Source organism: Amphiura filiformis, chromosome 1 (genome assembly GCF_039555335.1).
Source record: "Amphiura filiformis chromosome 1, Afil_fr2py, whole genome shotgun sequence".
NCBI classification, from domain to species: domain Eukaryota; kingdom Metazoa; phylum Echinodermata; class Ophiuroidea; order Amphilepidida; family Amphiuridae; genus Amphiura; species Amphiura filiformis.
Window position 1 is genome coordinate 25,338,244 of NC_092628.1, and position 13,397 is coordinate 25,351,640.

Here is a 13,397-nt window from a genome sequence, read left to right on the forward strand (position 1 = left end):
CTGCCCACCTCAGGTTGTACTTGAATAGGGCTATTCCATTAAAACACACACTACCTCTGTGAGAGATTTGGAAATCTCTTCCACAGGGGAGTATGAATTTCAAATGGAATGAAAATCTCAGCTTCTCTATTTGAAACTCACCCTCACCCTGAAATATTTGGGTTTAATCATTCTCAGAGGGTATATAAAATTCAAATGGAGCTGCTTAATGGGTTCATTCTAAGATATATCTAAAATCTTCTGTAAAGAGGAAAATGTCGGTACGGTAAACTCACTCTTTCTTCAAACATGTTGAATTTGCCCAAATACATCAGAAGAAAGTTTCTCTGTAACTTGCTAATTTGATGGCGAAAAATAGCCCACATGTTAAAAAACCTTCAAGTGTCCCATATATATAGCTGATCAACTCTAGTGTAAATAAAGCTAAAAGCATGTCCATGGTGTTTTAAAAACACTTCAATTAATTTAGACACTATGTGATGTGTAATTAGCATTGTTGTCTTTACCATTTCACAGATATCAGGCAACACAATGAGCCAAATAAGCCTCATTTCAAGCACCACAGTTCCTTATTGCTCTGCATGCTAGCCATAGGCTTCAGCAAAGTTTTGAGATATTTTTTCAAAATATCAAGAGCTATTTCAAGAATCCCTGAACTAATACTAGGCTTGTTTGTACTCCTTTTAATGCATTTTTCATGCTGATTCCAAATATGGTCATGACAATTTTAAATTTTTAAACAAATATTGAAGTTTGTCGTAGTTGACACCTGCATGGAAAGGGTTAAAGCCATAGTGTAATATTTGCTGAGGAGTGCATCCTCATGTTTTGTCAAAATTCTGATGTTCACATGATTGTAAGGTACATTAACGAATTAACATACCCTATCCAAATCATGGCTTTGTGATCTATTTATGACAAAATCCGAAACGATGGTGTCCTGGTATTTAATTAGTTGAATGCATACGTATGCAATGTTGATAACACTGTACGTACACGGCTTATGGGATCATGGGATGGTCATAACACATCAAAAGGACTGACCTCAGTCTCTATCGAAGTAGTGACTTGCATTGCGAATTGATTTGTGATTTCTCTGCTTTGTCTCACTTGTTCGTCTTCAAAAACTAACATTTTTGGGAAAAAGAAATTAATACAAATCTATTTTTAAGGAAATATTACAATTTGTCTTACCTTTAAATTTGACCTGAAGTTGTGGATTATGAGCTTTGGTACAAAACATTTAAAGGTCATTCTATGAATGTACATACATTGGGCTTTAGAGGACTTTGTCCTTACAGATTGTGTTGTAGATTGTAGCGCAATATGAAGCAGAAGTAGGTTTTTGGATCAAGGCTGCTTGAATCAGTTTGACAGTAGCAGCACTCAGACAAATGTATGTCAGTGTTTCTACTTTTATCAACTCCTCACACATTCCAACAATCTTCAAGCTTAAGTGAGTGAAGTAGCTCAATTATCTCCAACAAAAACCCAGATATTTGAAAGATTGAGTGCAGCAAAACCAGTTTGTATCCTTGCAATAAGGTATTGGTATAAACAGCTTGCAAGCTGTCATACTATTAGATTTCGGTCAAATGATAATTTTGTTATTGCTCACAAAAATTATGACAAAATATTAGTAACAACTGTCAGGAAGGTTTTCTGGTAATTTTTAATCAGAAATATTAAATGAGGTAAAATGAAAGAAAACACACATACAGGGATTTATATTTTAGCTAAGACATTAAACCAAAATTGATCTGCTGGCCAACAAAGACAACAAATTTTGGCTGATACCAATTAGGTGTATGTTGAGAAATGTGTAAACAAGACAAATTTGGTAAGAATTGATTTAACACATTTCCCTTCCTATAAACATTGAATTGCGTTCGTTCAATAAAAAAAAACCTGATTAGATGAAGGAAACATATGGGGTTTTGACAAAAACCAATCACAGATGCCTAATTTTCCACTAGTCACCAACTAGAAGCTCACACAGATCTTATGATGTTATGCACTCAACTATGTAGTGTGAACAAAGACTGTGTAGAGACAATTCACTGCTTGCTTAGAAGCTTTTGGAAGAAATTGTGTGCTCAGGTGTATCGACGGGAGAAACTGCATAGATGCGTTTATAAGAGAATCGTTTTGTAGCCAAAGCTTTCCATATGTTGTTCCTCAAGATCTATATCCAGCACAAATTAGTTCCATAAAACTTCATTATGAAATTTGATAATGGGCTATTCCAGTTGAAATATGTACACTTCTTATGGAAGACATGACCATAATCCTCCACACAGGGAGTGTGAATCTCAAATTGGGCTGTTTAAGTGGGTGACTGCATTTGAAATATACATCCCCTTTGTAGGAGAATATTCACGTCTTCCATAGGGGGTATAAGAATATCAACTGGAATAGCCCAATACATGTACAATGGTACCACCTGGTACAATAGCTTTGCTTTGATGCAAGTAGAAATTATACAAGATCTGTTATAAACAAACATCCACTTAATAACCCCAATTCTTTTACATAAATATTAACCAGTTTCAAAAATATACAACCAAAATATACAACATAAATATAGATTATTCATAAACAAATGATGGGCTTCAAGAAAATTACCAGATCGATTTGAAATAATAAAGTGGAATAAATGCATTTTGGCATAAAAACAAATTTGTCAAAACCTGAAATGTTTTCACTGCATTGAGTAATTTTTAGCATAGCAATGTGATTCATGAATAAATGTATGAATAATGTTTTTACTAAAATATCTTGAATTCAAGCACAAGAAAGATTCTTATCTATTCATAAATACTAGATCAAGCGCTGATTATTATCAATGTATGACGCTTTCATCATTCCATGTTCTTTTTCAAGAGTATAATGTATTTGAGTTGTTATGAGTGAATTTTATAACCATTTGAACGCACCTATTTTATAGTGACTTTTTGAGGACATTTTTTTGACGGGACGTCAACTTTCAATACTGTATTCCCTGCACATGAATATTTATTGCCCCTCCTTAATTACCTAATACAAAATTATCTCTTTGCATAATGACGCTCAAAATACATGGGGCAGCCTTTTCAGATACATTGAATTTTTTGCATTTGACATCTTCAAGTATTTGACAACTCAAGGTACTTTCCGTAATTTTTCATGATTGATTTCCATACATTAGTTGTTATTTTTTGTCTTCCTTTATTCCGGAACAGACTTCAGTAATCAAGTTTGCCTATCTATTCATCACGGAACCTTCCGGACCATTATATCTGCATGATTATAAATGGATGAGGTGATGAACTTGGTGGCAGCAATGATATGTGACCCTCGGCACAACTGAGCCCGGATGTCGCCAGTGCCACTATTGAGATATGCTCCATCGAACTTAACAATAAACAATAGGAAACAAAGGATTTTTGACTGTTTTATCGATTTTCACCACTTAAATGTCAAGTACTATAGACATGATATACATCATTTTAAAGCTAATTTCAAGCAGAATGTTTTGGTTGAATATCTCAAAAATGATGATTGGCGACTTCAGGGCTCAGTTGTGCCGAGGGGTCACATATTTACTTTTAAATAGTTTACTTTTTGGGTATAGAATATGTTGATATATGTATTGTTCATAATTTACATAATCTATAAATCCAATCAGATCCAATTTTCAATATTCAAACTGGCCAGAGGGAATCTTGTCCGTTTTAGATTTTTGGTATATTTTTACATCACCACTAACATGTTATACTCCCCCTTTAGTCCATCAGTGCACAGTCTTTACTTAGTAGGGTCTATGCTCAGTGTATGCTGTAAGCAGACTAGTGTTCATTTGAAGTATAATACTGAGAGTAAAGTATTCGCAATTGATACATATGTCTAGTATGTGCTGACTGTGCTGTTACACTGATGCCATGCCCCTCTCTATCTTCTGTCATCTGCTTGTCTCATCCTTACTCACTCCTCTCCTTCTCTCCGAATGACTTTTCATCCTGTCTGCTCCTGTACTTCCTGTTTTTTTCATTCTTGCTTTCTCACTATCTGGTCTCTTTCTCATTTCTCTTCTCTCTGTGTCCTCCTCTCCCCCATCTTGCTATGTCCATCTCATGCTGTCTTTTTAACCTCCCTCACACACAAACACCCATATGGTCCACCTCAAATCTCTCGTCGTAAAGTCAGCAAATTTGATAATGAGTTACAGCGCAAAATGTGCATGGAAATAATAATCAAAGTTCAATTAACTATAACTCCACTTCTGTATATCGTATGAAATCAATGATATATTATTATGACATACATTTTAAATATGAAATCACCAGGACATTAGCTAGTCACCAGTCCACCTTGAATGGGTAGTTCACCCCTGGGACAGGCAAAATTAATACCTGTGACTTATACTTAATATTAAAAATGTAAGTTTTGTGAACTAAAAACAAGATCGGACTAATAAACCATTAGTATTTAGCTATTTGGACTGACTGAATCCCAAAAGGTCTGGCTTATGTTTTCAGGGTCAAATTTTGGACAGGCAGTCTCGATCATGTTAGTGAAAATGATGGGCATTTGTCAAATTGTAGCTAAGACCCTGATGGTCACATTATGTGTGTGCATGCCAGTGACATCACCAAGGGATAGATGGCCACCAATATTGTAATATTCCCCTATCAAAAAAGGAAAAATTTGCCACCCCTTAAATTCACTTCCCCTTCTCTCCTCCCCTCACCTATCCCCATAAGAACATTGTGGTGCCTCCATTGGCATGCTAACACACATATCCTGGTAATCTTTCTTATTGCACTGGATTGACTCAATACAGTGTATGCCTGTCAGGCAGTGGTACAAATTCATTTCCCCCTGTGCATTGAGACGACTACTGAATGCATCAACTTCATTCAAAGAATGTATACATATACGATGTGTAAAATAAATGCAATACCTGTAGTCGAGAATTAGAACACTTGGAATTTCATCACATTGTAAAAGTGTAATTGTCGCTAGTATCTTTAGTTAATGTGTGTGCAAATAACCGGAGGCTTGAATCCATGCATAAGGAAATGGCCTGGGGAATGGTAAGTATATCAGCATCATCAGTGAGTGTGTTACTGTTTGTGTAAGCTAGTATTCCCAGTTATATTAGAAACAGAGTCAGGATGAAATGAGGTCAGATCGTGGACTCCAACAAGATGCAGCAGATATTCCAGGAACAGTTTCACTTACTTGTATATTGTGAGTGTTGGTATCTAACAATGCCCTCATGTAACTTTTGAATGAAGGGAACACATTGTCATCCTGTGCTGCAAATTTTGTGTGATATGTTTATTCTTTAGTGCATAGTTTTCTCAGAATTTGAGTGTCACTAGAGCAGTATTTGTTGTCAACAAGTTGTTGAACCATAAAATTGCTCTACTTCTAAAAGTTGGATGCTTCAAAAAGTATCAAAATATTTTAAAGCGCACAAAACAATAAACAAAACTAGTGCAAGATATTTAGAATATGCATAATGTATTGGTTTAATTGAAGTTTATATCAACTGCTCACTTTGTGGTTAGTGCCCAGAATTTTAACTTATGCAATTGACCTGTTATTCACACCATCCACTGGTTCTTAATTGGTAAGCATAGTCTCTTTAAAGGTTCTTTTCATATTAGTCTGTAAGTCACTGAGCGGACTTGTACCTGCATAGATCGATGAGCTTTTTAAAACTTTCTCTTATTTATTCACATCATCCACTGGTTCTTAGTAGGAAAGCATATTCTCTCTATAGGTTACTTTCCATTAGTCTGTAAGTCACTGAGTGGACTTGTTCCTGCATAGATCAATGAGGTTTTTTAATACTTATTATTCACATCATCCACTGGTTCTTAGTTGGTAAGCATATTCTCGTAAGAGGTACTTTTCCTATTAGTCTGTAAGTCACTGAGTGGAATTGTTCCTGTGTTGATTGGTGAGCTTTGTAAAACTTAATTCACCTGCTCACAAACTATAGGTTGTAGCTCTCAGTTACGTAATCACCCTAATTACACCAATCCACATCGAGCTTCACTGGCTGCCCGTCGATTTGCGCATCCAATTTAAACTTGCTGTTCTGGCTTTCAGTTACTTCAATGGCACTGTACCACCATACCTGTCATCTGCGCTTTGTACAAGTTTATCAAACTTCCCGCTCCTTTCGATCATCCTCTGAAAAAGTTACTCAAAACTCCTCGGGTTAACCTCAAATCCGCTGGTGAACGCTCATTTTTGATTTTGCTGCTCCAACTGTTTGGAACTCGCTTCCAAACAGCCTTCGTAGCTTTGTCAGCTTAAAACCCATCTCTTCCATCAAGCTTTTCCAGATTCACAGAATTAATTGCTTCTTTGTTTGTTTTTCTTTTTGATGTTTTTATGCGCTCGAGTTCATGGACGATTTTATGGCTTAAAAGAACCATTCATTATTATTATTATTATTATTATTATTATTATTATTATTATTATTATTATTATTATTATTATTATTATTATTATTATTATTATTATTATTATTATTATTATTATTATTATTATTATTATTATTATTATTATTATTATTATTATTATTATTATTATTATTATTATTATTATTTCGGATTATCCCTTTTAATTTGTATCATTATCTTTTGTTCTTGCGCAAAGATTAGTGAATAAATATGTTGAAATACATACTTAAAACATATTTTGTACTTGTCTCAAAATTTCAAAAAATAACTTAAGGTAATTAGGCCAAATAGGGCCTATTCATTCCTTTCATCATTTCAACAAGTTAATGAAGCGTTCTTACTTTTAAATCACCAAGATAAATGATGCTGAACAATGCTCAGTGAACATCCTAATGGTTACAAACATGCTTTCTGAATACATAAGGTTGAAAGAGAAAATGTAGGTTTTGAAACATGATAAATGGTGCATGGAGACAATGACTGATATATGTAGGTTATTTCTTGTGGTCATCAGCCCAAGTCATCCAGTATTTCATTAGTTAGGTTCAGACAGCCGTAAAAATCCAAGGATTTGAACCTCCTAATCTGGAAATGAAGTTGTAAGTCATATTGCTGAGGTATGTGCACATGATGCTTTTGCCAGCTGAAATCACTGAGCCATCCTGTAAGGGATTAAAAACTGTAAAAGTTCATAAGGGCAATGTTGAGTCATGTACTAAAGCATGTGTGTTCATCAACTATAGCTTTAGTCACCTCTGCCTTCGCTGCACACCAGTTGGTTTTCTCTCACTATGTGGAGTGAGTGGCTGATCACACTGATGGCGGAGCAAAATACTAGCTGGTCAGATGGTCTAATTCTAAAAACATGTTACAGTGATTTACTACAGGGTATTATTGTATTATTGTATGATCAACTTATAAATTATAACTATAAAATTTATAAATTATAACTATAAAATTGTTAACTAATTTTTGTACCAAAGTATTATGAGATGTAAATTACACCATGTCAGAACCAAAATGGCTGGTAATGGCACCTATTGTCTTCACATTCTTAAATCATGATGCAATTCCAGTCCCACTTCATCTAAATTCAAAGTTCCTACATGTGTATGGGTTGTAGAAATAGGAACTGACAATTCTTTATGCACAATCATAGAGTGAAACTCTGAATGAAGGATTTGAACGTGTTCGAATGACACAAACCTCCAAGTTTCTTCTGAGTGCACTTGGTGGTTCAAATAAACCCCTTGAATATCTTTAGGTTTGAAGTGGGTCAAATCTCTTAGTTTTCCTAGGAGTGTTAAACCTTTAACTCTCTCCACACAGGTGTCGACTGCAGACGACAAGTTTTAAGAAAATTGAAAAGTGCAAAAATTTCACAATTGTAAATTTTCATAACCATATTTGGAACCAGCATGAACAATGCATTAAAGTGAGTAAAAACAAGCCTAGCATTGATTCAGTGGTTCTTAAGATAGGTCTCAAATCCTTTTTATGCTGAAGCCTATGGCTAGCACGCAGAGCATTAAGTGCATCCGTATGACTGCAATCCCTGAACCTTCAGATTCCGATCCTATGAGTTTCCTCCCAAGTTTCTTCCTCCCGTATGAACACTCTGAAAACAAGAAGGTTATGAAATGTGATAAAGAGTGATAAATGTCATATTTTGATTCAGGCGTAGGTAATTGTATTCTTGTCATCCACTCATGCAAAATAAAAGTCAAATAAACCAAGACATTCAATCGCACGTCAGTATCTAATTCATTTCAGGTCTGGTCATCAATTTAGGCAAGTAATATTATACAAATACCAGATATCATGTAACCATTGCATTCGCTCCGTAAAATAAACCTAGTCATTCTATCCTACTCTCTTTAAAATGGATATCAGGCTCGTCCCAGATTGAGTCAACTAGTAGCTTAAAATAAAATCCAGGCTAAGGCTAGAGGCTAAGGTATCATGCAAGTTCCTGAGTTGACCCATAGTGCCAGGTCAAGTTTTTCTCGACCACAGGCTATATATGTGACTTGGTTTTTGGATTAAGTTTATGTCCCTGAAGTCATGTCCTTATTTTACTTTAGCTTCTTTCCTTCAGAAACAGGTGGCATGAAGATTGTATTTTCATCAGTGATTTCAGCGCTAGTGGGGTGTTGGGTAGCGTGAAACTCTACCATGCAATCAGAATTGCCACAGTTTGTTTTGGGCCAATTGTGCGGCAAACACTTTGCTGTACAAATTAGTAGATAGGCTTTTTTGATGAGAATTCATAATAGGTTATCAGTATTGTATGGTAATACTCATACACCAACAGCTTACTCCTAGAAATACTATATAACTTACATGGCTATACCTTATTAAACTCGGGATTTATGTGGATTCTGTTACTGCACCTGTCAGTAAAGTCCGCATTACACTTGTGATGTGTAAATCAATTTACAAGTCTGTGTGTCAGCTACATGATAGGCAAAACTGCACTTTGGATAGATGCTATGCCCAAAGCTACTACTTGTGGGACATTCTATATCCATTTATGAGTCTCTCCTATTGTGAACGGAAAGGTTTAAGATCGTGATATATGAATCTTTATGTACATGTTGTATTATTAAAATATCAATCAAAATCGATACAAAAATTAGTGACCACAGGCACAAAACTTACACATGGTCCAGCACCGTTTTCCAACTGGAAAAAATGTGGAAAGTGAGGAGTAAGAATTTGGAGGGTATTTGTCTTTTTGAAGGGAAATTTTGATCATCTTCCACTGAAATTTTCATTTTTCCAGCCTTGTCCTTAAGAGACTCGAGCCTGTGACTGTGAGGCTATATGCTATAAAAAGAAGGTGTGGCACTGTCAATACGGCTTGTAATATTTACTAAAATGCACCAGACAATTTGTCTGTAGCCCAATTGTATGTTTAAGACACAAGTTGGCAACTTGGCCTGCAATTTAGTTTAAAGTTTATAGAGATGACTTGATTAGGAACTATTTGGCATCTTGTAACAAATCAATAAGAAACTGATGAGGCACAGTTGAGGGTAGATTGGTAAAAAGGATAGATGTGAGTTAGTCAACAGTTGCAGTACCAGAAATTGAAAAATGGAAATTTTGGAAAACATCGAACATTTACCCAAAATTTGACAATTTGTTCCCAACATAGTGTGATTCAGTCAGTAATTTTTTGTATTAACTGGGTGATGAGGGGGGTAATGAGAGGGACAAAAAGCCCAAATTTGAGGTGGCAAATACCCCTTGGTACTGCCACTGTTAGTAAATAGTCATGTTACTGCAAAGTTTGTTGATCCCTTATAGTTTGTTTCAGAATATTTAATTTATTTATGCCACAAATCTGAAAGGCATAATTATTTCGTATTGTTTTCATTGCTGTTTTTCCTAAGTTTGTCCAGGAAACTAAGCAAAAAAAATACTGCAAAGCAATGCACTACTTTTTACACGCATATTCATTCAAATAAAATGTATTTAAAATTCGATACATTTAGCTTTCAATTAATGTGATGTTTTCCATATTCTAGCTTCTGCAAATAGGTTAGCCAAACATTTTACATTGTTTCTTTGTTTTTGAGATATTTAAACATAAGTTTTAGATTGGTTTATGTAATCATACCAGCTTATATCTAGCTTATATCCACATATATCTTGAACATGAATGCTTACCAAATGTCCTTCTATTAGGCAATGTAAATATTAGTACTCTGAAACTAGAACAAATGGAACAAGTCTGTAAAACTATCACTGTATTTAAGTGTATTTTATTATCTCCCTGGCTTTTGCCATAAGGGGATCTGGTGATAGTGTATTCATTATCTCACTGACTGTTACTATAGGGGTGGGAGTCTAGAATGTTTTGCAGCAAGTTTTCAAAAATGTTTTCTGAATGTTATTAAAATGTTTTATTCCCTTTATATAACCGGACATTTCAATGTTTTCTATAAAACATTTTGTGTTTGCAGGGTACCTCACCTCTTCATTAAAGGAGTTAATTAATCCTTGATTGAATATTGTGAAATTTTTCTTACATTTTCCAGGTGCTGTACTTGAAGAATCTGACCAAGCATGTTACAGAGGAAGATCTTGTGTCGCTGTTCATCAGATTCCAAACCAGTGACAAAGAAAAACTAGTATTCAAGTTATTGAGGTGCCAAGCATTTGTTACTTTTCCAGGTAAAAACAAATTATAAAATGTTGTGAAATGTATGATTCTTTTACACAAATTTGATATTTTTTAACCCCATGAGAACGACCTGCCGATTGGCCAAAAAGAAGTTATCATTATCAATTGAACCAATCAGCAACATTGTCAGAATAGTTTCACTCCGCAACAAAATTGGGGTGAATTATTTGCAAAGCTCCATTCTGATTGGTGATTAAAATGAAGATATCATGTAATTGACCAATCAGAGGCTATGTTAGATCGGCAGGTAGTGCTGAGGTGGTTAAATAACCAATATCAATAATTTACCAGGTTAGTTCAGGTTTTTATCACACAAAATATTCCAGTAGTGCATATCAAGGAGAAAAGAATATATGTATGGTTTGCTTTTGCTTGTGATCATCAGACTGTCAGGGTGTGAACACAGAACCTAAAATAAAATAAAATTTAATTCTTTGTTTGTAATTTGCTTACCAATTAATGAGCAACAAGATGCTGAAAAGTCTACTGAAATTGGACAAACAATTCAAGAGATTTCTTTGTGTAGAAAACAACCAACAACTTTCAGCCACAATATCTCAACTTTTAGCAACAATCAAAGAGATTAGATCAAAAGGGTACTAACTCAGAATTGCCCCATTCGTAAAGTTATGGTAAATCTGCTACATTGGTGTGTCACATATGGAGATCAAAAAATGTACCTCTAGCATTTATCGGCAAGAGCCAGAAATCAAACAATAATTTGTGTTTTTGAGCTCAAAGTCAATACAAAGGTAGCATTTGCTCATTATTGGCACAACACAACAGAATGCAAACAAGCAGACACTATAAATCAAAATTTGTTGGGCACATGGCCAAATAAAACAGAGGTACACAGTTTTTACCCAACACACAAACATGGCGGAGTTGCCTCTCTTTGTGTCTAATTTCTTCAACAAAAATCAGCTCATTTTGCAATAGGTAGACCTATAATAGCTTTACAAATTAAGTCATCTTTATTCATGAAATATCTTCTTATCTGAAGATGTAAGTTGAGGAGTACTTACAGTGGTAACCTGATATCTTTGTTATCTTCCAATCTTCTTTTTACTTCTTTTACAGATATAGAAACAGCAACAAGTGCTCTGAACCTTGTAAATGGATATGAGCTGAAAGGGAAGCCGATAATTATTCAATACGGCAAACAAGGAAGGTGACATCCAGGAATCACTGGTCAATGACACTTATATGAATGCAATTTTGAAAACAAATTGATGAACAGTTCAGTGTTGGATCTGCAGTGCTCGAAATAAGCCAAAATCTTGTATACTTTGATCAGCTCGTGATCAGCGGGAATTGTTAGGCTTTTACCACTACGCCGAGTAAAATAAAGTAGGCAAAGTATAGGACTTATATTTAATTATCAAAATAAAATATATTGATATTAATCCGTGATGTTATAAGGCCCATCGGTTACAAGCTGATCAAACTATTGTATATGGGCCCTTGGGTTTGAAATATGTTAAACTGGTCCACATTTTGTGACACTTTGATGCCACGCATTGATGTCGAAGTCTGCATTGAGTCCATCTTGCCAACTTTGGTAAAAAATGTTTTTGCTACTGTTCCTGTTCTGTACACATTGCCTCCCTGACTTCTTCACAAGCTTTTTCATACAATGCTTTGACATTTCTCATGACATCTGGGGAGAGTTTTCCAAAATGATATACAGAGTCAAAAAATGTGAGTGCTGATAGACTACCCTGTAGTCCACTTGCCCATTGTGCATACTCTGGATATTGTATTTAAGCTTAAAACTCTGATTTAATTAATGTGTGCACAATTGATAGATTTTCACATCTGATCTTTTCAGTCACCCTACTCCCTCTGTTTGTTAGCTTCCCAAGTGGACTACTGACTTTGGATTGCGGTTTACATGCATGCTTAACACGGCTGTCTATGAGCTTCTATGGATGAGATTGTCAGAAATCTGGCCTACTAAAATTGGCCATGATGTAATGCAGCTTTAAATGGCGCTGGCTTGTGATTGGTCGCCCAGATCTCGTTATGGTTTAAATCCTCCGGGTACCTGTCATTACCATTAATAACTACATGGTACACAAGTATGAGCCAGTATGCGGCCTTTGTGTGGTGTAATTGCATGAACGCGTCAGTAAGTGAGCGCGTCTTGTATTTGCTTGGGGTTAAATTTAATTGATAAACAAGTATGATTGACAGTGTGAGTGTTAGGGACTTTGCCCTTTCAAAATCCCGTTTAAAATTGAAAGTCCATAGTCGATATTTAACCTGGAATTTCGCGATTAATAAACTGGCAGATTCTAAAATCAGAATTGTTCAGTATTGAAGTGCCAATACAATTATGACATTATGATATGTTGCATTCAATAATATAAGCCTACGTACACTTTACTTTTTACTGTCACTAATATAATTATGTAAACTTTTTCATAACAATTTTATACTAGTATTTTGATGTAATAAATATCAGTATAATTTCGAGTTCAACTAAATGCTTTCATCATGATTAACATTAATAACATGCTTTTATTTATCAAAAATCGACTATGGCATAGTCTAGAGTGCTGAAGGCTTGTTTTTAAGTTTCTTTTCAGTAGTATGTTTTTCAGGACCACTCAAGGTCATCATTTTAAGGTAAAAGATTTTAACAAGTAGAATAAGTGTAGGTAGTGCACCGTGGTCCAATGGTTAGGGCGCGAGCTTCATAATCGAAAGGTTGTGGGTTCGAGCCCCACCGCGGCCAGTGT

The 13,397-nt window shown here is 35.1% G+C and overlaps 1 protein-coding gene across 2 annotated transcripts in view; it reads left to right on the forward strand.

The window, feature by feature from the left end:
• The window catches only part of LOC140165925 (RNA-binding protein 41-like), a 340,068-nt gene that overhangs the window by 284,057 nt on the left and 42,614 nt on the right, over positions 1-13,397 (forward strand). The window contains exons 6-7 of one of the 2 annotated variants that reach the window (XM_072189270.1): positions 10,508-10,643; positions 11,734-12,012. The exons of the other annotated variant lie outside the window; for it this stretch is intronic. Coding sequence (XP_072045371.1) covers positions 10,508-10,643; positions 11,734-11,828 — 231 coding nt within the window. The 3' untranslated portion in view covers positions 11,829-12,012. Of the gene's footprint in view, positions 1-10,507; positions 10,644-11,733; positions 12,013-13,397 lie in introns of those variants that run through there. 2 annotated transcript variants of the gene reach the window in all.